The sequence below is a fragment of the Takifugu rubripes genome, chromosome 17 (assembly GCF_901000725.2).
Source record: "Takifugu rubripes chromosome 17, fTakRub1.2, whole genome shotgun sequence".
Classification (NCBI taxonomy): Eukaryota; Metazoa; Chordata; class Actinopteri; order Tetraodontiformes; family Tetraodontidae; genus Takifugu; species Takifugu rubripes.
Genome location: NC_042301.1, coordinates 13,435,689 through 13,460,439, shown reverse-complemented (window position 1 = coordinate 13,460,439; position 24,751 = coordinate 13,435,689). Strand labels below are relative to the sequence as shown.

Here is a 24,751-nt window from a genome sequence, read left to right as displayed (position 1 = left end):
TTGAGCTGGCTACAGTCTTGAAAAGGTTTCAAAAAGAGGCACCGGGGACTTGTTTGATCCTTAAAACACACAGCAAATGATTCGACCAGACTGAGACCACACAACTTTTGTTCGCAGAAATGACTTTCCAGCAATGACTCCGCAGACATCCAAACATCTGGTTACTGATGTGGCCCTCTCTCCTCACGCTGACTGTTCTTGTTTGTTGTAATCTGTGTGTTTTAAAGGTGATTTGAGAGTGACGGAGCTACTATCTTATCAGAGGACTAACCACGCGATGTTGGCATCCAGTTTTATATTACATATATTATGACTTCCTTATATAACCAATGGGAAACCTTGGAAGGAGTCATTCCCAGACTCAAGCTATTTAATTAGGCTTGTTCATACAGGGCTCTATTCAAAGTGCACAGTCTGAGGAGGTTTGTGTCAGTCTGTTCTCAGCCCTGGGAGCCAAAGCTGTGCTGCAGATAACAAGTTTCACATTCCCCCAGCGTGCGCTTGTTGTGCAGCCTTTCGGTTTTCCAGTTAAGCTTCAGGTCCACCGGTGCACGTTTCGGAAATCCTCTTTTCAGAATCATTTTTATCCGCTACCTTTCCTCCTTCTTTGGCCATTTCCAGCTTCACTTTGCCCTCTCCTCACCAGTCTGAGCCCTCTCAGAGTCACATGCACTTGGTGAAGCTGCATCGTTAGAATTCAACACATTCTTCTGGTGTTGCAGACTTGGTTCACATGATCGCCCTGTTCCTTGACCGCTTACGCAATTATCCTTTCAACCTCGGTGATATAATTGAGGCCAAATGTGTGAAAATACGAAAACGGGTTGTTACGGAAGAATAGTAACAGCTTTATCAACGCTGCCAAAAAATATTACGCAAAAAAGCATTTGCATATTTCCCAGCAAATGAAACCAAATCAAAGCATCTTTAAAAACCACATACTACCAACCTGTCACTGTTAGAATCCCAAAAACAGCTGGTGATCCTAACGCCAATGAGTTTAGAACTGTGATAAAGACAATCGAGGTATTCCACAGGTTTCAGGAACATGTACGAGGAAGAGAAGAGCAGCTGGGAAATGCTGGGAAAGTGGGAAGACAAGAGGAGGACACTCCCGACTCTAGAGTCTCAGCCTGGAAACAAATGGTCTTTTAGAGCAGAGGTCTCTGTTGTCTGTGTGTTCGCACTTGTACATGTGTGCATGTATAACCACCTCCTTTGGCTGGAGGCCAGGCTCAAAACATGAAGCAGCAATTCAGAGACTGTATCAGGGAGAGTTGCTGCAACCTTCCTGATGGTGGAGAGGAAACACACAAAATGAGCCATTTTTAACAACCACAACAAAAAAAATTAAACCAAGAAAATAGAAAAATCAATGGTGATCAAATACAAAAAGCAGCTATTCCACTGGGGGCCTGGCTGAGTCACAGTTACCTGGGAAATTACACATGTGAGTAGGAATATTTGACATCAGCCTGCACCCCCGCGCCTGCCCCCTGACAATTGGCAGGGACAAATGAGCTGACAGATCACACAGCAACACAGAGAGAAGGGGAGAGGGTAAAAACCACCGTGACACCACGGGGCTATATTAAGGGGCTGCAGACACAGCGACTGGCGTCAGATCACACATCACATAGCTTGAGTTCCAGCTGCGCCGCTTGACACACGCGTGTGCAACAACAGGTTAAATCTAGACAGATGCAGTCCCACAAGAATAAAACATTTGCAAAACAGGAGCAAAAGAAAAGATCCACCAAAGTGATGATGTTCAAACGTATGCATGCTGGGACAAAATGAGGCCGTTTGCTTATCTGTCAGCTGAACTTGCTCATAAATGTCACGGTAACTGATATTTTTTAGACCATGCGATGGAGCCCTGAGGCAAAGTTACGCTGAGTGTATACGGGATGTGTACGTGGTGAAGCTGAAGCACGGAAGCTGCACAGGAGGGCTGAACAAAAAGCACATCCAAGAGCAGTTCAAAGAAAAAACACCACCCATTGTGTTTTTATGATGAAATAATCAATTATTAACATGCAAGTCAAAGTATCTCAAAATAAGCTGGAGGCCACACAGAAGGTTGCCGTTCAGGCCTGATAATTATGACCAGGTTTGGATACTTGGGACTGGTTTAAGAACTAACTGTGTAAGATCTCTTGTTGGTGCAAAGGAGGCTACTGGTTTGATTCCACTTCATCAATTGACCTGCAGTGACGCCAACTGACCACCGCGGCGCTGTTGTGATGTTTTAAGTCAGGACCACCAAGGAGAAGAAGAGGAAACATGAGTATAGTTAGAATATAAAAATCAATTTCTTATTTTAGTTATTTATGACTAAAACGCTGCCAAGCAAGAGAAGTAAAAGGTGTTCAATTATTCTTGGCACTAAAAAAGCAATAATTCTTGTGACTGATGAAATTCAATATTCTGTCATCTTCAGACAGAAGAATATAAATTCTATTGGTCCGACAGCACTCAGGCGTGTGGAGAGGAACTGAGTGCAGGGAAAGAAAAGGTTATTAGGTTGAAGTACCAGGAAGCTGAAGAGGATAGAGCCTCGCGAGAAACAAATCAAAGGAGATAATTTGATAAATTATGTGAACCAATTTGACAAAAGGTAAAAAATTAATGAATCATGCTGCAGCATCCCATAACTGCACACAGGAACATGAACTACGTGTCTCTTTTTGACTATTGCAATTTTTAAATGTCTTTATTACTCAGCCAGTAAAAAGTATCACAAAGGATGGCGAGATTAAGCGTATTAACAACGCCACTCCATCTGCTGATAACGCATAATAAAACAGCGCTGCACAAATGCTACAGCATGACGTCAAATCTAGCATTAACGGACAGAATGTGTTGTGGAGGCTTTTAAAGTATTTCATACACAGTGTAATGTGTGCGTCTGGTAAGGTGAATCATTACTGTGCCCGTTTTACTGTCTGCAGCACCTACCGTATAAAAACAGACAGAGACAACCTGTGAAAGTCGCACCGCCATTAGGTTTCGGTTTTAATCCTGCATCACAGGGCAGCAATTAGCCTGAAATCGACAATGAGAAGAAACATATCTATGCAAAGGAAGAAAGAATAGAGTAAATCTGAGACAGCATATAGGACCCCTCCTCCCCCTCTCCTCGCCCGCCATCTGGTAACCATCAGCGCCTCACACAGGAAGGGGCGGCCGTGCCTTGCTGGGGCGCCGGGGAGTGAATCCTCTTCTGTCCCGCTGCCGGAGGAACAACAATCACCCAGTGCGCTGCGCTGTACTAAACACCATTGTGGTGCGGCGCCGCGCAGCGCAGCGCGGCGCGGCGCGGCCCTGCCCTGCCCTGCCCTGAACTGGATGTAGAGCGGCGGTGGCGGCCTGGGACCGGGCGCTCACACCCCAGCACAGAGGAGCACAGAGCAACCTCACATTCCTGATGTCTGTGCCTGCCAAGAGGCGCTGGGAACGGAAAGAAAGAAGAAGAGAGGAGAGAGCTATTCTCATTGGAGGCTGCCTAATGGTGTTATTCTGAGCAGCTCTCCAGGCTCCCTCTTTTCGGTTGCTGCCGCTTCACTTTTATTTTCACAACAGTGCAGACGAAACTGCCGATTACGGCTTGATGTGGGCCTGCCCTGATAACGCGGCTTCTTTATCGGCGTCCAACATCACCTGCAACTTCTCCCGCTTTGCAGTGTTAGATTTCCTTTTTCGATCATCAATAAATAAGAAGCAGAGGCCTGTGCAGCCTCTTCGTGCTCGCAACTCCGCTCGTGAAACAGAAAGGAGAATAATGAGAACATTTTTTAACTGCCTGGTGTCGCTGAAGGAACATTCCAAACATGAAAGATACATCAAAGCAATAAGCTGGCGCTTCAAAGAAACGTCGGGAAATCGAGAGTTTTCTTGATTGATCGCGAGTAACAGAAAGCAGAGATGTGTATGATTGGCCGTGGCAAATAGCTGAGAGACTTCCGTCATCTGCGTTTAATAATAGCTGCGCTTTAAACTGTCCGACTTGGCACGCAGACAAATAGCACAAAAGCGTCATTTAACCGTCGGCAGAATCAGATTTCAACGGAAAGTACGGCTCCCAAACTCTCCGGTTTTGGCGCCGAAGACCGTCGATATTCTTGCAGATCCTGATCTGCTGGTGGAATTGGCACACGGGGCAGTCAACAGCCAGGACAGGCAGAAGCACACGCACACGCACACACACACACACACACACACACACACACACACACACGCGTGTTTACAAAACGCTCGGCGTCGGCCCTGACCTGGGGGTCAATCTAACAGGCTCGGCGCTCTGGTGGATCAACACGTCATGTCAGAACACTGGGCTGACGTGCCTGGTGCACACCTGTCAGGTCTGGGTTTGGAAAAAGACAATAGCACGTGGGACGCCGCGGAGGCCTGTTCCTTGGCGGCTTGGTTTCTATGGCTCTTTTCCCTGGTGGTGCAATCATGTTTTCAACAAATTCCTGTCATATTTCAACAAATCAACATATAAATAGCCAGATTTGAACTCTGAGAACAGTCTTTGGAGTTATGAATGTGGTTCTGATGCCACTGGTGAGGGTGGGACAATGGTCTAAGCAGGCTGGTGTGGATATCTACTATAGTAGCATGGATATGAATATTTCATGGTTATTTGCTTGTAATGGTCATTAAATAATTAATGGCACAAGCCATCCATTTTCAAGCTGCGGTAGATCATACGGCAGCAGTCGGCTCGCTCCAAATGGAGCGCTGTGATGCTGCGGTGGCCAAGACGCGGTCCAGTAAGTACCTTTTGTTAGCCGGACAGGCTAATGCGCCACAAGCATCGTTACATCTGCTTTGGCCAGCTTGTTTGTTAGTTTCTTCAAGCGTGTGGGGATGGCAGTTTACCAAAAAAGTACATTTTCAGATTTATCCTGGCAGTTGTTTGATATAAAAATTTTTTTTTTAGCTCTGCTTTTCAAATGAGAATGTTTCCCAGTCAGTCAGAGAAAGATTAATGGCTCACGGACGATGGTGTGTACTAAATACAACTCGGAGAGGAATGAAGACCAAAAGAGCCCCTTTACGGCCATCGGATGACCTTTAGGGTTCAACTTGTTCCCTCTTCCGGTTTGCCAATTAGGCTTGAGCTCCTGCACTGAGGCTCTTTGAAACTTACACTTAAGGTTGGGAACTACACAAGCTGAAGCTAGCACATGTCGTACGGCAAAATCCGACCCAAAGACGCAAGTGCTGCAGCAAACAACTATTTTCAACTGCATTATATGGACAACTGAAGCATTTAGTTTTACTTCTACTTCCCTAGAAGAGAGAGCTCAATATTAGTCCTGTGATTCACACATTTGTTCTAAACAAAGATAAACATACTAAAGAATGACATTGGGAGACAACTCTTAAAGGCATTTGCAGATATAGGAAATGTTTCTCGTGAGAAAAGCGATCAGCTCCTACATAAAACGTATTTGTGAGGAGGGTTTTTAGGTTAAGAAAGCTTCTAATTGGATCCCTGCAACACAGAAGCTAATCATGCTAAGAAACAGCTGGAACTGGGAGACATCTACTGCCATTATTAATCCTTTAAACTGAACCATGACAGGAAATCCTTATTGCAAATCTAATGAGGTTTTAATAAAAAGCAAAGCAGGTGAAACTGTGCGTGTGTCACAAGTTACTTGGTTATTTTTTGGAAATGGGGCTGTTTAGCTCATTAGTCTCAGCAGCTTTTGAACAGGCACGCTTGCTGAACAATACCGGTGTTGTTGATGGTTCCTTTGGACTACAATAACCTCACTGTTTTCAGCTGTTAGCCGAACAAAACATCTTCTTAACGTGCAACAGTCCTGCAAAATATCAACGACACCTTCACACATACACACAGGTCATATTCAAGCTTTCAGCAAGTACATTAGACTTATTAATGATGAGCTAAAACCAAGATTTACTGACAATGATCAGAGGAGAACTTTGATCGTGCTCTCTGGTTGTGTGTTGAACCACTTGTTTGCATGTGTATTAACCTATTGATGACTCAGCAAGACATTATTAAGTGACCAAAATCTACTGAACATCATTTTATTCTAGGGTAATTACACATGACGGAGCAGAAGCAGGACCGCTGAACTGAATTCACCTTTGAGCTCCACCAATCAGCAGTTGGACCTCGGGGACAAACTTTGCCCGGAGTGGGTAACAAGGCGGGTAAGAGCCTCGATGAAGCACAGCCGGGCGCAGCGACGAAGCTAATAAACAGAGCTAAAGGTGAAGGCACGTTCCCGTGGTCCTAATCTGTTCTTTGATTTGTTGGCTTTTTCTACAAACAGACCAGAGTTCGTACGTGGAGATATTACTTATATGTGACAAAGCTGGAGGGGTATTTGCCCTAGAATCCCTGATACCACTGGCTATATAAAAAATAGCACTTTGCCTCAACACTACAATATGCTAATGTCTACTGAGGGCTGCAGGGTTGGGGTTAACATCTGGGTCAGTCGTACAAACAAACTCTCGCCCAGTAATTTCATCCTGGGAACCACTTTAAAACCACCAAGATACTCAAATAACAAATATATATATGCACACATTCAGCCTAAATAATCACCTGGCCAAAAACACTGTAAGCCACAAGTTGCTGCTTCATTTCTACTGCTTTAAAGACAACTTCTCCAATTATTTTGTGCTTCAAACAACACAGCTGGTGGTCAACTTCAAGAGATGAAATGGCTGCACGAAAGAGAAGAGTCAGCACTTCCATGAGCCTCATGTGACCAAGCCGAATGACCCTTCACATGAAACCCAACAGCTTTTCTCTGCACGTTTAACTCTGCGAATGAAGTGAAAGTCAAGGAGGGGAATTTTGTCAAAAGCAGAATAACAAAAGGCAACTTTTTGGTTTAGCTACAGCTGGCACTTGTGTAACGGGCTAATATGCTGAAACAAATCAATCCTCCTCATTAAAGCAGCGTAGGAGCAATTAATACACTCCTTGGAAGAAAGATGGCCTCTGGTCTGTTTTACATTAAGCTTTCCAGAAAACAGTCGTAAAATTTGAGCAGTTATTTCTTGAGAATTGCCAGGAATGCCACCATCATGCATGTGAAAACAGGCAACTGGGAATACACACTCGCCAGACTCAACTGCACATGAAACAAATGATCAGCCGCAACTTTTCCGGTCAGAAATCCGTTGGCTAAGCCTAGAGCGCCGTAAAACAGCGAAAGCAAAACAGAAACTCGGATTGTCTCATTGATTTTTGTGCATCAGACCACGCTAGCTCCCATCGTTGATTGTGCACCCTCACTTTCCAAATTTGAAGCTTGCAGGAATGAGGCCATCCTTTGATGTTTTTGTAAATGATTTAACCCTAAGCATGGGCATTCTCCACCTTTGACACAAGGAGTGTTGCCTGGGAATGCACAAGTATTAGTTTCACGTTGCACTAATGTGTGCTATAAAAAAAAAAAGAAACCCTGAGACGTGTGAGATCCGATCACAGGACGATGCTGCCACGTTCCTCTGAACCAAAACAACAGGCGGCAGGTATCCGCGTTACACTTTGCAGTGGGAAAACGTCAGAAAAAAGCCGTGTTTGAGGAAGGGTTTCAGGTCCACAGAAGCCTCAACTCAGCCGCTTGAAATGCTTCAGGCCTACGCACGTCTGCCACTGCGCCCTACTGTGCACGAGCAGCGTGCACGGGGAGCAAGTAACGCGTTACTTTTACAACAGTGGAACACGGCAGGATATAATGTGCACTTACGTAACGTCTCAACTTTTTCTCAGGCGGAGATTTCCTCAGCCAGCCCGAGCACACCACATCCCCCCCGCTCATTGCTGCTGCTGTCGCCGGAGTTTGAGCGCAGATTTCGGCTCGGGTTCGTTTGTTTTTGGGAGTGTCTTCTCGTACCTGAGGGGTAGGGGGGGGGGGGGGACGTTGACACAAGGCAGAAACGGTTAAATTCCGAAGTGGAAAGTTGGAGTGTTGAGTGGTTTTTAACAGCAGTAAAGACCGACACCACTGCGTTTGAAGTGTACTCACCGACAGGGCAGCTCTCGAACAATCCAGACCAGATTTTCCACGAGTTGTTAGTCAAATAAAAGGATTTGCCCCGGATTCGGAGTTCGGCGTCACCGCCGTGTGAAGAAGCAACGGCGACCCGAACGGGGACGTCGTAGGGGTGAAAAAACGGACGCGGGGAGCTGAATGTGGCGAAGTTTTTTGTTGTTATATGGAACGCCTCATGCTAATTCCCGTCAGTGTGGACGCGATTTCCAGTTTGCGCGATCGGGTGGAAATGTCCTACAGCGGACCGATGCATAGTTTTTCCGCTTTTGCGAAATTTAGACCAATCTTCGCGTTAAAGGCAGCGGTTTCACAGAGCTTCCCCACCAGTTTACTCCCATGGTTCCTTAATTATGATTGACAAGGTGGCTCCGTCTCTCCCTCAACTCACTCTCCTCTGGAACATGGCAGTGTCAAGCTAAGGCGGCCGGAAGTTGACGTTTCCATATTTCAAAATAAGTGTCTAGTCTGTGGACTGACGGCTACCATTGTCTATAACACCTGTTATTACTGCCCATTTGTTAAGTGTGTAATTAGCTGTGGTTGATATTTTGCTTAAACATTTGTTTTATTCACAGGAGACAGTAATTTCATGTATTGACAATATTCACAATGCACACAACCACAGAAGCGCGCGAATTTAAAACATTTATTTTGAAAGTAAACATCGGATGTTGCGTTTTATATTTCTTCCTAATTTATTACTATGGTTTTGGAGGACAATTCGGGGAGGCGGCCGCGTGCTGGGAAAACGGTGGCGCTTCAACCATGGGAATTGTAGTTTAAGAAAATGTTTGCGTTCTGGTCCACATCAACAAACAACCGCGAATCACTTTAAAGGACGATAAGACGTGATAGAGCGAGTTTTTGCACACGTACATTAATGAAATAAAGCTTTGAGGATTTCAAGGAATTTGATTTTGGGACAAAGAAACGACTCTCCTAGATCTTAACTTAAAGATCCTCTCGAAATAATTTTAAAAATGTCGACATAAAACCAATGACATACATTCTAGAAAACCAAAACAATGTACTGATATGTCGCTCAAACATATTATAACATTTAAAATGAAATCAGATTGAATTCGCGCATTTTGTGGTAATCACAAATAGGCATTAAAGCTGATTTTAAATGCATCTCCCACATTTGTCTTTTGAGCATTATGAAATATATTGAGCACGAGTATTTGTCCTTTTTTACTTACCTTAATGCTTCATTCACCACATAAATAAGTCCTATATTTAAAAAATAAAATAAAATAGGGGGGGAAAAAAAGGAAAATAGCAAACATGTGTTACCAGTTGTGTTAAACCGGCATCTCTGGAATGTTATTGGAATGCTATTGTCATGGTAAACACTTCCCCCAGAGGAGGACCCCTGTTGGCTTGTGATAAATGACTCAGGCAGTGCACAAGCACATTATTGCTCTCAGTAGGATATTTTTTTAAAGAAATGTGACGCAAGACAGCACCAACGACAAAGTCCGTGCTGATTCATCAGTTTTCTTCACGTCATCATACTTCGAATTTATGTCCAAGTTCTGGCTCATTAGGTAGCCTAATTATTGTGGCATTTTGATGTGCCAGGTTTTTATAAATTTGCTGTGGCTACGGCTTTTCTGTTGTTCTTCTGAAGTGCAGTTTGTAGTTTTATTCCTAACGCGAAACTACGATCACAGCTAGTATATGAAGCCACTTTAACAAAGATGGCAAAGGGGTGATGGTTTTCCTCCACTGCACATGCAATTTACAAGCTTTAAAACAAATTATTTTCCAATGTGAGTGTATTATGCGTTTTCTATTTTTATTTTGGGTTATCTGAGTCAAAATATTGGCAACAAGGTACACTTCTACAGCTTTTTTATTCAACAAGTCATAGCAGTAGTACAGAGCAACATTATATGATTCCAATTCTTAAATTTAATAATAATTACTAATTTTCAGATCAAAAACATTCAGCTCATTAGAAATGTATTATGCACAAGTATAGCTGTGGTGTATAGTCTAACAAGTTCCAAGAGATGTACATTAAATATTAAAAAAGGCACATAAAAGCATGGAAATATATTTTTGAAATTATTTTAAGAAGCAATGTGTGATTTGGTTTTAAATCGTGTGTGTGTGTGTGTCAATATCCACATTTAACATTTTTATGAATGTAACAAATAAGGTTTTCCATTGCTCTGGTTTGCATTACAAACTAATAAAACTATATTTAAAATATGTTGCATGGGATAGAAACCCAATTAAATATAAGAACACACTGCAGAAAAATCTTAATAATCAAACTATACAGTTTTTAAGAAAAATCTCATGCAAAAAAGAAGATGTAACACCACAGGTGACCTTCCTGTACACGCAAACAAAAGGTCACGTCCATGCTTTCAGCTGTACTGCAGCTGCACACATCTGCATATATGGCATGTGTATGTTTATGAGGTAATGTTACAGTCGTCATAACCAGCCAGGAACATATTCTACACCGATTCGTTTTAATTATGTATATATTGAAAGAAAATTTTTAACTGGGTTAAAGTCAAGTTCTGAGACTGGAGGACAAATGACTTCATAATGCCAATATCCCAAAGACTAAAATAAATTAGAAATTAGTTAAACACTGGTATAAACCAAACTTTTCAAGTTGCAAATTAAAGCTCTGAGTCAGTGCAGAGAATTGCCGTTTCAGTGCTTTCGCCATGAGGATTCCTTTTTGCTGGGAGACGGTTCCAGACGCTCCTGAGCCCCTTTCACACATGCACAGCGACTGTGTGGACACAGATCTCCATTCTTTTAATCCAGGTTCAATCGCATTGGCGTTCTCCTGCTGTGTGCTGAGCAGCCAGGTGTTGTGTTGATGGATGACACTTTAGAGGAAGAATATAAGGATACCTGAGGGTGAATAAGAGTGAGAACACAACAACAAAGATTTCTTCTAACTGGAGAAGTCTTGTGGTGCTGCAGGCTGATGGTAAGAAAGAATAGCACCGATGAGAAACCCCTGTGTTTCCTCCGCCTGCGCACTACTCCTTGCACAAAACATCAGGAGAGTCAGTGTGTGCTTGAGCTGCACAAACCTTCCTCCTGCATGTGCAAATCTGCAGACAAGCTCAGATGTTTCTGGAGATCTGGAGGGCTTCAGGGACAAGGTATCCCGAACTCTGCCGAATGAGCTACAATAGCCCACTGAAGGATGCCTCTTCAAGTGGGGCTGAGGACAGCAAAACATGTGTATACCCACTTCTGCAGCTTTTAGAATACCAGTCTACTTATGGTATTGAAGCCCCCTCCTCCTCCTCCCCCACCAGATGGGCCACAGCTCCCTGGTGGGTTATTGTCATCTGAACCGTTGGGCCTGAATGAGCAGGAGGATGAGGGGGCCTGAAGGGCCTGTGTCCGGGCACTGAGCTCCTGCTCCTGTTGACAGTGCAGAGAAAAGACAAGCACTTAAAAAGAGATTACTCAGAAACGGAAACAAGAATTGAAGTTTTCCCTCCCTCCAAGTCCGCGTGAGTACAGCGCCCTCTAGAGGTCATTCGGTTAAACTACAGGGAACCTGAGGACGCATAGCTCAGTTCAATGACTCGTGAAATTACATCTCATAAATTCTAACATGACAGCTTAAATCTGGTTCCCATTCATGGGGGAAAAAAACACCTCTACTCCCACAAAGTTACCAGCAGAGTATGGTCTTTTTCTTTTGACTCTTTCCACCTGAGAGACCCTTGTAGAAAACTCAACTCCCTGAATCCCATCCTTCTTAAATGCATCATTCTTCAGGTGCAACATAAGAGCTTTTCCCGACACTAAAACGAATTACTGCCTTTCTATTCATCTTATCCTGTATAGTGAAAAATAGAATCATTTCCTGTTTTCCCAAGGAAGCAGTGCGAGTTATGAGCACATACCTGTAAATACAGCTTGTTGTCTTTGATAATAGCATCCAGCAGCTCTTTCTGCAGGGGTGGTTCTGAACTGACTTTTGCCATACTCTGCGCTGTCCCCCCATCGGTGCTCTCCTCCGGCAGGTCCTGTTTTCTGTACATGAGCACATACGCCGTGTCCTTGGGGAAGCGATTGGTGATGTTCTGCACCAGCTGGAAGGATGAGAAAGTCACTCTGCTGTCGTTAAACAGCAACCAGTCCTTTGCCTCTTGGCCGCTGCTGCCAGCTTGTTGGGGGGGAATGGAGAGAGCGGAGCAGTTGCTGGGGTTGCACTCGGCCTGACCGTTCTGCAACGCTTCGTTGAGCGGAGAGTGACGGGCTGGATGCTGAGACCCGTCCGCCCCATCGATGTTGCGTCCGTATGAGTAGTAGTGTCCGCTCTCTGACGACACGCCTGAATGCACCACCACTGAACTGAGGACATACAGCGCCGGCTGGACTGACCGGTCTTCTCGAACCCCCTGCCCTGTCTTCCTCCTTTCGTCCTTCTCGTCTTGTTGCGACGGTTTGAGCTTCTTAGCCAGATTTTCGCTGCTCTCCGGACAATCTAGGTGCTGAGATGAAGACGCAGGACAGAAAGATTCTGAAGGCTTTGAACGGGAGTATACAGGAAGTCTCATCAGCGGCGGAATGGTGACGTTTTCCAGAATCTTCCTCCGAACGTGGAATTTGGCATCGTAGGAGAACCGCAGCAGGGTGAGGATTAGGTATTCAGGTGCCGACACCACTTGCATTGTTTTTTCGGCACGCTGGAGGGAGCTGCACTTCTCGCAGAAGTAGGCATTGTCTTCGTCCAGGATCTCCGGGGCCAGAAAGTAGTTCACCATGTCCGGCACAGTCAGGGAAGGCTCATTTGTCACAGTTACAGAGTGGACGCTGCTCACCTGGGACGCAGACGAGCCGGGATCCAGGATTTCGCTACCCCCATTGACAGAACCCTGATAAAGACCCTTGGGCTCCTCCGAGGGCCGCTCGGGTTGGGAACTGTACCGAGATGTGGCAGATGGACAGAAGGCCAAGGACAGGTCCGTGAAAGGTTCTTCTTTCTCAGAGATGCAGTGACACTGCAGACAGCGAATACGGGTAAGCAGAGTCCCGCCAAACATCGTTTCTATCAAAGTCTTTCGCTCCTCTTGAGGTCCTGTTTCTGGTGACTCGTGTCCCATCTCTGGTGGAGTCTGACCTGCTGGGTCTGTCCTCGTTGAGTCAACGTGGGAGGCGAGCTTTGGCTTCACCGATTCAAGAACGTGGATGGTTTTCTCCTCTTCATGTAACCTTGAGACAAAAGCGTGATGGTTTTAATTTCTTCCATTACACATCCATAGTTTCTGAAAAAAGTTCCCGTTCCCATTATTACTTTGAAAGCATGATGATAAATAAATATAAATAGTTTATGTCTTCGTGTAGCTGCTCAATGATGCAGGCTTCAAAAGCGACAACATGTTCTGCAGTTTAAATGTAAACAATAAAGGTGAGCATCATTCTTATCCATGTGGAAAGCAAAACCTACCTGTCCAGAAGAAATCTGAGGTACTCGGAACAGTCCTGTTGAGAGCCAGCATTGAACCAGGGAGGTCGAGACGCTTCCAAGAAGTTTCTGGGAGCGTACGCTGCCCTCTGCAGGAATCACATGCAAGCACACTGCATGTTTGTAATTCTCAATAATGCTCCGCATTATCTAGTACAGAGGGTCATACTCACCTGTGTGTGAGCCAGAAAAGCAAAGAGCAGCTGCAGCTTTTTCATTAGAGAGTTGGAACCATTTAGATGCAGGGACAAAACGTGATGCCTGAAACTGAAAAAGAGCCGTGCTGTTTAAAAAGATGCCGTCGAAGCAGCCGGAACGATGGCGCGGACACACAACTCACTCTGTGGCCATGAACAGCGTCTGGATTATGGAATTCATGAAGCAAGTGTTGCCCAGGTTGATCAGACCGGTCTTTCCCGTCTCAGACTTCCCACTTTGCCTCAAAAAACCCGAGCCAAATGAGTTGGACTGGGAGGTCCAGGCACTTTGATTCAGTACCAACTTGATCTTCTCTTCTGTTGGTTTTGGAAGATCCTAAGACAAAAATTACTATTCTATGTTAAGAAGTGCCGCGTATGATGAACTTCACCGGTCTTCATTCTGCCCAACTGACCTTAATGGCCTCAAGGATGGTGTCGTAGATGTCGGGGAAGCCGGAGTAATGGTACATCATGCAGTGTATAAGCTCAGTAAACTGCAGAAGGAGAGCTTTACTGCTGGGTAGACCGTCGGACCTCAACGACTGGACCAGAGGAACCACGTGTGGAACCACCTGTAGTTAGTGCACGAGGAAAAACATTGAGGATTATTACAGACCCTGACTCTACTTGAGAAGATAATAATCTATGGGCCATACTCCATCTACTGTATATAAAGATCACATTCAGTGTTTTGGTTGTATAAGCCCCACTATGGATCATATAGTCTCTGCAGTCTGGACAGCTGCCGGGCAGTTTCACAATCACAGTGTTTAGTCTCATTTATCAAGCATTTTGGAAGCATCCATGTTGTTAGAGCAATACAGGCTGACTCTTGGGCCATTGCTCAGCATTTAAGTGCTTCACACATCATTAGTGGATGGGCTGGGTTGAGCCTGGGGTTCTGTCGAAACACTTCTACGCAGCTTTGAAGTCATTTAAGCCAGAAGTGGGGGGGAAAAACTATTTAACGAACCATATGAGAGGGAAATGAGCTGTGAGCTGTCAGGAGATCCCTTACCAAATGAAACGCCTCAGGAGAGTGCTGGAAACTCAGCAGCATGTGGGAGAGAACAGACAGCGCCCCCTGCCGCACAATGGGGTACCGCAGTCGACTGAATACCTATGAGTAAAAGTAATTGAACTCATTTTAAAAATACATTTGCATAAACAGAAACAAATATTAAATTATTTACATAAGTTCTCTTTAAAGCTAAAACTAAATTGTAGATCTTATTTAGCTTTTCTAACAGATGCTTTCAATCTTTGTGTGGACCTGGGGTTCAAAATAATTCAAGATAGGTGGCTCCCATTACAAACCAGTTCAATTTTAAGCAGAGTAACGTCTATGAGGATGGTGAACTTCTGAACGGCAGACAGTCCTTTGAGTAAAGCAATGACCCAGGTGTCAACATGTTGTGCCAGAGGCCATGAAAGCCAGTCAATCATCCTAGATAAGCAGAAGGGAAATACAGTTAGTAATGCATACACAACGGCTACTTCATAATATCATGCTAAAACAGCCGCTTTCCCAGGTGTTTGAGGTTACCTGCAGAGGGCCTTTGTCATGCTTGCATCCTTCACATTTTGGTCTGTGGTGAGGCTCTTGATGAGAACTGTGATCATCTGCACAGGAATGTGCTGGACGAGGCTGGCCAGAGCAATGGATGGATCAAAGGAGGGGTCTGAAAATATAAATCAAGAGTGGACCAAAGCTGCCCAAATGAATTTGTTTTATATTTTGACATGGAAACTACCCCGAAACCTGGTGCAGTGCCACAAAAAAATAAAAAAAAATAAAAAATCAACACATCAAAAATTAAGCCCCATTAGGAACACCCAATGCTTCAAGTCAAGCTCTCACCTGTGGAAGAGATGATAGCAAAGACTTCCTGCAGAGATGAAAGCATCGTTGCTGGATCAGCCTTCCATATGTTTTGGAGCAGTGTGCTAACCTTTGTCACCTGCCCTACGTACTCCCTCAAGTCCCGATCTTGACTGGCAAAGCAATGAAAATAGCTGATAGTTCTGACCAACTGCTGACAGAATAAAACACCAGACTTATCCTTGGGGATGCACTGGAAAAAGTCAGACAGCAAAGTGCTGAGGCGGGCACAGAGCGTTGGCTCTGGACGCTCACACACCATCCTTAAAACCTCCACCTGAATCACACTAAAAATCTCCAGCACTGAGGGGCAGCTGATCAGCAGCCGCAGGCAGCAGTGAATATAGTCAATGATTGCTGGGTCTTTACGGTCCAAATGACCAAAACCTTGCTGGAGAAGAATAAGGACAAAGTCTTTACTAAAGAAATGTTCAAACTCTGTACGGTGGCAGCGTGCATAGGCATCTAAAACCTGGACACCAGTCTGCTTCTGGAAGGCATCTTCGCCAAGCAAGAAGAGGCGGGTGGTTAATGTAAACATAGACAGACACTGCTCCTCAGTCGCGTCATCCTCTGCCGCTTCCACTACCCGCTTCACTATGGCTCGTTTCACTGTAACAGAGTGGTCGGAGCATACCAGGCCTTCCAAAATTTTGTCCATGATGGCGGCCTGGAGGAAGAAAAATACATAGTAAATGTCCATAGTAAAACTTTGATTATTTATAGAATTACTAGATTTGAGAAATTAAAATGTGTTTGGTGAAAAGGTCCTGATGATGTATGGAGTCTTTTCAAATTAACCCAATAAGAGTCCATTGTATTTATTCAGTAAGGGCAGACAGTCGGTATTCAAAGGCAGACGTGTTCTGTAAACAGAAAGGTCAGCTTGTGGCTTCACTGGTGGCTTCGAACCCAATAAGCCTTGATCTATAAATTATTACAATTAATCAAATTTAGCACTTTATCCCCCACCCCTTACGTCATTTACAGGAAGGACTGCATGAACTGAGACGTTCTAACATGGTGGGTAGCGGCATTTAAATACGATTCAAAGTTCATCAGCATCCTTTTACATTAATCTGCGCCAAAAACAGATGATATGCATTAATTGAGACGGCTATTGTTGTGTCATAGATATGTGACATCTCCTTTGTCGGACAGAGACCATCACTCATCTGTGTTAGTGATGTGGATACCGGTGACTATCTTGCTAATGCTAGCTTCACTGATAACAAATGTATACTTCAAAATTCGAACACTGCTAGTATGTTCCCGCAGCTCGTCCGTTTTGGTCACATCTATTGCTTCATAACAGTGACTGAGTTTAGTCTGGAGCAACAAGATAATGAACAAAGGAACAACACAGGCCTGATTTTGGTTCAGTAACCTAGGTTCCACTGACTTAGCACATTTTCCGACATGTAATTACGCTACACACCAACGCCTAATAAGCTGTACCTACCGAAATAAAGCATGTCAAACGTATCCGACAACAAGAGAGTTAGATGTTCAGATTCCGGAACACGTCAGATGGATAAAACAGTATTATTTTGGTTTACTAAATCAGTCCGAATCAGCTGATTAACCTCCCAATAACGTCATCTCTATAGACAGCGAAAGTGGAAGGACCCCGGTGGCGTCAAACTATTTTTGTCTTAACTTTGCCTGTCACATAGTTTTGTAAGTTATAAAAAAACAGTACTGTTCGTGAGAAAATTTTAATGTCTAAATTTCAAAATATTACGGAATTTCCTTACGTGCATTTGTATTTCCGTTCCGCGTTGTTTATTAATAATACGTTGTGGGTTTGTTTGTTTTTTAATATAAAGTTATTTTTTTATAGTCTGGATATAACTTTCACATTTCACAAATAAATTCGGATATTTCACTGTGACAGTTTCCAGGTCACAACAGTAAAATTTGATATTCACGAAAAACACTGTGGGTCTGTTATCTGCAGCATCCTCGTTTATGTATTCCCATTTGAGGCTAGTGAAAATTTAAAAAAAACGTAAAAATGTCTTTTGAGGGAGTAAATGGGCGCAATTATGCCGTGTAACACAGACTTTGGGTGAAAATCATGCCTGTCGACTTTTGAGACGGATCAAAACAAATCGCTTAAGTTTAAATGTTGATCATATATTAAATTGTAGAAATTGTTCAAAATGTCTGATTACCTGTTACGACACTAAAGGGATTTTTATTAGGGGGGTGATCGTAGATCCACAAGTGCCAGTAATTACTAATGCTTCTACTGACTTGTGATATTTCCTCTAAACGGTTTTACTAGGATTTGGTTGACCAGAAAGACGACAAAATAAGTCTGGGTCATTACTGGTGCTCTTTCTTTTTAAAATAATAAAACAACTAATACTTCCCACTGTCTCTAAAGGTAACACGACCAAATCTCGCGATAGATTGTTCTGAACGCGATTGTCGAGAACAATCTTCCGACTAGCGCGAACGTGCTCCGCGTTACCAACCGGTGTCAGCCTTTCATTATAAACAACGAGGATTTTCGCATTTATCGGCTGGAAGTCCGGATTATTTTTACTATTTGTTTTACGGGGCTACAAAAGGCATCAGACAAAGGACGACATTTGTTAAACGGAGGGCGATTTGTATAAAAATGTCGGATAACGCAAACTGCGAGGAACAGCGGGAAGAGCAGACTGAACTTGAAGAAGCCGGAGGAGCCGAGGTAAGATGAGTTAACATCGGCATTGTCTCCTCTCGCCACGGTGGATTTACATCTTTCACAGAGCTGCCACTCAAATATAAATTTCCTCAGCCCTATTCTTTCATCTTACACCAGGCCTTCGCATTATTCTTTGATGTTCAACTTTAACTTTGTTCCTGTGGACGCTAATGTACACTAGCTTGTTAGAGCTAGCTAGCTAGCTGCTGTATTGCTATCACGACAACAGCGGCTCGGTCCCATCCAGTTGAGGCTGAAGCTAACAGCCGACAAGGCCAGGCGAGATAGTAGGTCTGTCCGCAAACCTATCACATTAAAAACCTTCGCGATGTTTGCCCTTCCATCCCTGGATCACTCATTGAGTTGAATAGCTCGCTTAAAGCAGGACGGGGCAGCCCTGGTCCTCTGTCCCATCTGCGTCTTTGTTTTCCGTGGGACAGTGAGAGAACCGATGGCTTCTTTTTAACCGGCAGAGGTGCCGCTCCAGCGTCACTGGGCTTCCAGGGAAGCAGTGATTTAAAATCGAGAAACATAACGTCAGTCTCAAACATTAATAAGGAGAACTGCATACGTGAGGTGAACACTTCCCTCTCCTCCTGGTAGATCACCACTAAATGATTGTTCCCTATTTTGTGCTTAGGAGAAGTCTGATTCTTCAGATGGGGGAAAGGAGTCTTCTTCAGAAGCTGGGCCTGATGGGCAAGATGGGTCATCCTCGTCGTCGTCCAAGACTAAAGAATCGACTGCAGGCTATGAGGAGAAAGTGGTAAACATATGACAAACAACTTTGTTCAAGTTGTTATTTGGAAGAAGTTTGATGAATTAATGGGACTAAACTAAAGTCTAAAGTGTGGGGAAAGGAATCCTTGGTCGGGTAGATTCGTACCGGCCATGATTGAATGTTGGAATTACAAAAACATTGTGATGTTTTCCCCAACATGCCTTTAAACCGGTTAATTAACACCGGTGTCTTCTCGGTCTTGCAGCAAACGGACCGGACCAACAGATTTGAGTACCTTTTGAAGCAAACCGAGTTGTTTGCCCATTTCATCCAGCCGGCCGCACAAAAGACTCCCACCTCCCCCTTGAAGATGAAGCCCGGACGTCCTCGTATCAAGAAAGATGAGAAACAGAATCTGTTGTCCGCAGGAGAGTAAGTCTGCAACTTTACACTGCAGACAAATTCAGATGTGAAGAGAGTTTTTCCAAACAAACTGACTTGTTATTGTCAGTTCAGTGTTTCTTCCATTGAATTTGGGCAAAACTCACTGCTGCTCTAATGTTTTGACAGCAATCGTCATCGTCGCACAGAGCAAGAGGAAGACGAAGAGCTCCTGAATGAGAGTACAAAGACTACAAATGTCTGCACTCGCTTTGACGATTCACCCTCATGTAAGATGCCAGCCATCTGTGTTTCTGTGGAAAGAATATGTAGTTTAACTTGAACACATGATCATTGGCACTACTTTTCCCTTCTAGATGTCAAAACAGGAAAAATGAGAGATTACCAGGTCCGTGGTCTCAACTGGCTGATTTCTTTATATGAGAACGGTATCAATGGCATCCTGGCAGATGAGATGGTCGGTACTTTATCCATAAATCATTCTGTTTTCATTCTGGGAGTTTAAATGACAGTGTATCTCTGCTCCATCTCACAGGGTCTAGGAAAGACTCTGCAGACCATTGCTCTGTTGGGTTATATGAAGCACTACAGAAATATTCCAGGTCCTCACATGGTGCTGGTTCCCAAGTCCACCCTCTACAACTGGATGAATGAATTCAAGCGATGGGTACCTTCGCTGCGTGCGGTCTGCCTGATTGGAGACAGAGATGAGAGGGTAGGCCGCTCCAGAAAACTGCATGAGAATGATAAAATCAGCTTCCTGTTTCAGCACAGAGGAGGTCTGTGTGTTGTGGTGTGATCGGTAACTTAATACACGTTTTTATCTTTCTTAGACGGCTCTGATCAGAGACGTGCTGCTGCCTGGAGAATGGGACGTGTGCGTCACATCCTATGAAATGCTCATCATTGAAAAGGCGGTGTTCAAAAAGTTCAACTGGAGATACCTGGTGATCGACGAGGCCCACAGGATCAAGAATGAGAAATCAAAGGTTGGATATCTTTCCTAAAACTGCTATGCATGGCCAGAGTTTCCATTTATTGATTGCTTAATGGCACATCTTTTCTATTCATCTTCTTCACTCAGCTGTCAGAAATAGTGCGAGAATTCAAAACGACCAACCGCCTGTTGCTGACTGGAACACCACTGCAAAACAACCTCCACGAGCTGTGGGCTTTGCTTAACTTCCTGCTGCCTGATGTCTTCAACTCAGCAGAGGTAAGAATCACCCAATAAAGAGCCATCCGCAGGAGGGTCCCCCTACATGAGCCTGGTCCTGCTCAAGGTTGGGGATCAGGGATTCTGTAAAGCTCCTAGAGACGCTTTTGATTATAACAGACGCTATATAAATGAAGATTGATTGATAAAGCTATTTCCACTTTTCTAGCTATTGACAGGAAAATGTTCCGTGTTAATAAATGTCTCCATTTTTCTTCTTAGGACTTTGATTCCTGGTTTGACACAAACAACTGCCTGGGTGACCAGAAGCTGGTTGAACGTCTTCACACTGTATGTCTTAACCTCCCCCCATTTTACCTTCATTATTATTCATATGTATTAATGTAATTTGAGTTAAAATGCTCATTTGAAATATTCCATCAACCATAGGTTCTGCGTCCTTTCTTGCTCCGTCGTATTAAAGCTGACGTGGAGAAAACTCTGCTTCCCAAAAAAGAGTTAAAGATTTATGTGGGTCTGAGTAAGATGCAGCGTGAATGGTAGGATTCTATATATTCCCAAATCTCTACTCTGCACGACATCAATTGTCCACTAGACTGGGTTTTGCCTCGACCCATCAGGTACACAAAGATTCTGATGAAGGACATCGACATTTTAAACTCGGCTGGAAAGATGGACAAGATGCGTCTGCTGAACATTCTCATGCAGCTCAGGAAATGCTGCAACCACCCGTACCTGTTCGATGGGGCCGAACCTGGCCCGCCGTACACCACCGACCTCCACCTGGTGGTGAATAGCGGCAAGATGGTGGTGCTGGACAAGCTCCTCCCTAAGCTGAAAGACCAGGGTAGGTCCACCAATTAGCTGGGTGCAGGAACACTTCATCTATATGTTCTTTTGCTCATCCCGACTCCTCCTTTCCAGGATCTCGAGTTTTAATCTTCAGTCAGATGACCAGGGTGCTGGACATCTTGGAGGACTACTGCATGTGGAGGAACTATGGCTACTGTCGTCTGGACGGTCAGACGCCACACGAGGAGAGACAGGTGAGGCATTGATGCCTTACGAGAGACTTGGGTTTTATTTTGGTGGATTTAATTTACTGGATGAATTCAACAAATACTCGATGCCTCTGACTTTGAACGCTTGCAGATCTCCATCAATGCGTTCAACGAGCCCAACAGCAGCAAGTTCATCTTCATGTTGAGCACCAGAGCTGGAGGACTGGGAATCAACTTGGCTACAGCAGACGTGGTGATCCTGTTCGACTCAGACTGGAATCCCCAAGTAGATCTTCAGGCCATGGTTAGCGCCAACATTTCATATACAATGAAAGGACTTTTGGAGATCTGTGGCACCATTAAGAACCTGGGAAGCTCCTTTTGTCAGTCTTTTGACTTGTTTAACCCCATTAGGACCGAGCCCACAGAATTGGCCAGCAGAAGCAGGTGCGCGTCTTTCGTTACATTACTGAAAACACGGTGGAGGAGAGGATCGTGGAGCGGGCCGAGATGAAGCTGCGTCTGGACTCCATCGTCATTCAGCAGGGTAACCCCTCTGAAGCCCTTATGCAGAAACACAAAAAAATCCAATGCACCTGAAGGCATCGGTAATTATTTATAGTCGCCCTCTTGTTTTCCTTCAACAGGAAGACTTGTGGATCCAAGCGCCAACAAGCTGGGCAAGGACGAGATGCTGTCCATCATCCGCCACGGCGCCACGCACGTGTTTGCTTCCAAGGAGAGCGAGATCACCGATGACGACATTGTTGCCATCCTGGAGAGGGGTGAAAGGAAGGTGGGTTTCAGCATCCAAAACACCCAGGCAGCGCCGCAGAGTTCTTTATTTCACAAACCAAGCAGGAGTTACAGTGAAAAATCGACTTTTTGTAGACTATAGAGATGAGCCAGAAGATGTCCTCGCTGGGCGAAAGCTCACTGAGGAACTTCACCATGGATACAGAGAACAGCAGCGTGTACACGTTCGAAGGGGAGGATTACAGAGAGAAGAAAAAGGTACCAGTCATGTGTATTTGTCATTATTGCCTCGATCGAAGTGAATAAAGCGTCGTTTAAGTTGTTCCCTCTTACGTCCTAATCAAGGTCATCACCAACTGGATCGAGCCGCCCAAGAGAGAAAGGAAAGCCAATTATGCCGTAGATGCCTACTTCAGGGAAGCTCTGCGAGTCAGCGAGCCTAAAGCACCCAAGGTAGGGACGAGTGGCGTTACATTTCCTGTCAGGAAGTACGGATCTAACGCGCAAGGATCGTGACGATGTTCATTGTTTGAACCCCGTCCCCCAGGCGCCTCGTCCTCCCAAGCAGCCAAATGTCCAAGACTTTCAGTTCTTCCCTCCGCGTCTTTTTGAACTCCTGGAGAAAGAAATTCTCTTCTACAGAAAAACCATTGGCTACAAGGTAGAGTGAGCTTTCATCCCAGTGGGGGAGGGTGTCTCTGGATGTATTTGAGGACATGGACTTAGATCTCTCTGGCTGCGTCTTTCAGGTTCCTCGTAATCCAGAATTACCAAATTCAGCCCAAATCCAGAAAGAAGAGCAGGCTAAGATTGATGAAGCTGAAGCTCTCACAGAGGAAGAACTGGAGGAGAAGGAAAACCTGCTGCAACAGGTACATGCTGGACCTTTAACAATGCAGACACTCAAAACAAAATATTCCGTTGCTGACTTGAGCTTGTATGTGCCTGACCTTCATTTCAGGGTTTTACCATCTGGAACAAGCGTGACTTTAACCAGTTCATCAAAGCAAACGAGAAGTGGGGACGGGACGATATCGAGAACATCGCCAGAGAGGTCGAGGGAAAAACTCCGGAGGAAGTCATGGAATATTCCGGTAATTGCATTTTTAAATAATTGATCCCACAATCAGACCAAACTGCGGAGGATTTAAAGCGACTTTCTGCTTTTGTCCCCTGCAGCTGTATTCTGGGAGCGCTGTAACGAGCTGCAGGATATCGAGAAGATCATGGCTCAGATCGAGAGGGGCGAGGCCAGGATCCAGAGAAGGATTAGCATCAAGAAAGCCCTCGATTCCAAGGTTAATGACCGTCCGACTCTTTAAATCAAACCTTCACTTAATAGTCTTGTTCTGATTGGTGTGTTCCTGGTTACAGATTGGTCGTTACAAGGCTCCCTTCCATCAGCTCCGTATCTCCTATGGCACCAACAAAGGCAAGAACTACACTGAGGAGGAGGACCGCTTCCTCATCTGCATGCTTCACAAACTGGGCTTCGACAAGGAGAGCGTCTACGACGAGTTGCGTCAGTGCATCCGCAACTCGCCCCAGTTCCGCTTTGACTGGTTCCTTAAATCCAGGACCGCCATGGTAAATGCTGCCTTCAGTACCGTGGTCCTCTCGCCATGTTACGTTCTCGCCACCATCCATTTAAAGTGGTGTCCAGAGAATTTAAATGTCACCTTGGCTGGGTTGTACAGGAGCTCCAGAGGCGCTGCAACACCCTGATCACGCTGATCGAGAGAGAGAACATGGAGCTGGAGGAGAGGGAGAAAGCCGAGAAAAAGAAGAGGGGGCCCAAGAGCGGATCGGTAAGTTCCCAATAAGCACTATTAAGTTCCAGTTGGTCGTTAAATTTGATGGTTGCTTCCCTGCCTGCCCCAAGCCTTCATCGTTTTTCCCTTTCCCCTCCCCCAAGGCTCAGAAGCGTAAGTCAGAAGGGACCCCCGACAGCCGAGGACGCAAGAAGAAGCTCAAGTTGTGAAGCTGTAAAGAAATTTGAATGTCAGTTTAAGAGCGGCAGCCAGCTCCATTAGCCTTAGTTGTAGTGTCCGTGTTTGTCCTGCAGGCTGCAATAATGTCTCCTGGAAAAGCTGGTTCCATCAGTCTGAATTAGAAAGCCTGCCTTCCTGTCACTCACATGAACACTGCAGCTGTGCTGGATTAGTTTGATGCTAGTTCTGTTTTTGTACTAGTCCTAAATTGAAATAAATGTATTTATGCCCGTTGGTTGTACCACATTCCATTGCTTGAGTCAACCCTTTTTATTGTGAAGAAAACAGTCTTTTATCTTCCTATGTGAAGTAGAAAATGTCTTTTTGAACATCACAAATAAACCTCTCCTTTTTTAAAAAACGTTTTAAGTGTGTTTATTTGGCAAAATAAGGCGC

The 24,751-nt window shown here is 44.7% G+C and overlaps 3 protein-coding genes across 9 annotated transcripts in view; 1 reads left to right on the top strand and 2 right to left on the bottom strand.

The window, feature by feature from the left end:
* The window catches only part of gab1 (GRB2-associated binding protein 1), a 30,647-nt gene extending 22,163 nt beyond the window's left edge, over window positions 1–8,484 (bottom strand). For 2 of the 7 annotated variants that reach the window (XR_003891504.1, XM_029850508.1), the window contains exons 1-2: window positions 8,034–8,484; window positions 7,755–7,901 (exon numbers count right to left, since the gene is read on the bottom strand). Coding sequence is in view for 4 of the 7 variants with exons in the window: in XM_029850508.1 (XP_029706368.1) it covers window positions 7,755–7,826 (72 nt within the window). In the remaining 3 variants the exon portion in view is untranslated. Of the gene's footprint in view, window positions 1–949; window positions 1,100–7,754; window positions 7,902–8,033 lie in introns of those variants that run through there. The other 5 variants (XR_965236.2, XM_011612942.2, XM_029850510.1 and 2 more) reach the window with 4 other exon arrangements.
* A 1,416-nt stretch (window positions 8,485–9,900) lies between these two features.
* On the bottom strand, window positions 9,901–17,242 carry usp38 (ubiquitin specific peptidase 38). The gene is made up of 11 exons (XM_003972458.3): window positions 17,072–17,242; window positions 15,589–16,279; window positions 15,274–15,409; window positions 15,045–15,174; window positions 14,746–14,847; window positions 14,141–14,299; window positions 13,868–14,061; window positions 13,701–13,794; window positions 13,510–13,616; window positions 11,963–13,274; window positions 9,901–11,471 (listed from the first exon to the last, which is right to left on the bottom strand). Exons 2-11 carry the CDS (start codon window positions 16,268–16,270, stop codon window positions 11,307–11,309), a joined length of 3,081 nt encoding a protein of 1,026 aa, XP_003972507.1. The 5' UTR covers window positions 16,271–16,279; window positions 17,072–17,242; the 3' UTR covers window positions 9,901–11,306.
* Window positions 17,243–18,032: 790 nt separating this feature from the next.
* smarca5 (SNF2 related chromatin remodeling ATPase 5) lies at window positions 18,033–24,716 on the top strand. The gene is made up of 24 exons (XM_011612946.2): window positions 18,033–18,310; window positions 18,948–19,073; window positions 19,294–19,460; window positions 19,599–19,699; window positions 19,787–19,887; window positions 19,966–20,145; window positions 20,264–20,419; window positions 20,515–20,646; window positions 20,869–20,937; window positions 21,037–21,146; window positions 21,228–21,454; window positions 21,532–21,653; window positions 21,760–21,912; window positions 22,023–22,155; window positions 22,256–22,404; window positions 22,500–22,622; window positions 22,710–22,817; window positions 22,912–23,025; window positions 23,114–23,236; window positions 23,326–23,458; window positions 23,544–23,662; window positions 23,739–23,951; window positions 24,062–24,172; window positions 24,280–24,716. The coding sequence occupies exons 1-24, from the start codon at window positions 18,239–18,241 to the stop codon at window positions 24,343–24,345; spliced, it is 3,108 nt and encodes a 1,035-aa protein (XP_011611248.2). The 5' UTR covers window positions 18,033–18,238; the 3' UTR covers window positions 24,346–24,716.
* The last annotated feature ends 35 nt before the right edge of the window (window positions 24,717–24,751 follow it).

Coding starts and splice junctions, on each gene's coding strand:
- usp38 (XM_003972458.3), bottom strand. CDS start 16,270: ATGGACAAAATTTTGGAAGGCCTGGTATGCTCCGACCACTCTGTTACA. Junction 15,410..15,588: donor TGCTATCATCTCTTCCACAG/GTGAGAGCTTGA, acceptor TTATATTTTCAG/ACCCCTCCTTTGATCCATCC. Junction 14,062..14,140: donor CCATCCTTGAGGCCATTAAG/GTCAGTTGGGCA, acceptor TTTTTGTCTTAG/GATCTTCCAAAACCAACAGA.
- smarca5 (XM_011612946.2), top strand. CDS start 18,239: ATGTCGGATAACGCAAACTGCGAGGAACAGCGGGAAGAGCAGACTGAA. Junction 22,156..22,255: donor CTCCATCGTCATTCAGCAGG/GTAACCCCTCTG, acceptor TTCCTTCAACAG/GAAGACTTGTGGATCCAAGC. Junction 22,405..22,499: donor TGGAGAGGGGTGAAAGGAAG/GTGGGTTTCAGC, acceptor GACTTTTTGTAG/ACTATAGAGATGAGCCAGAA.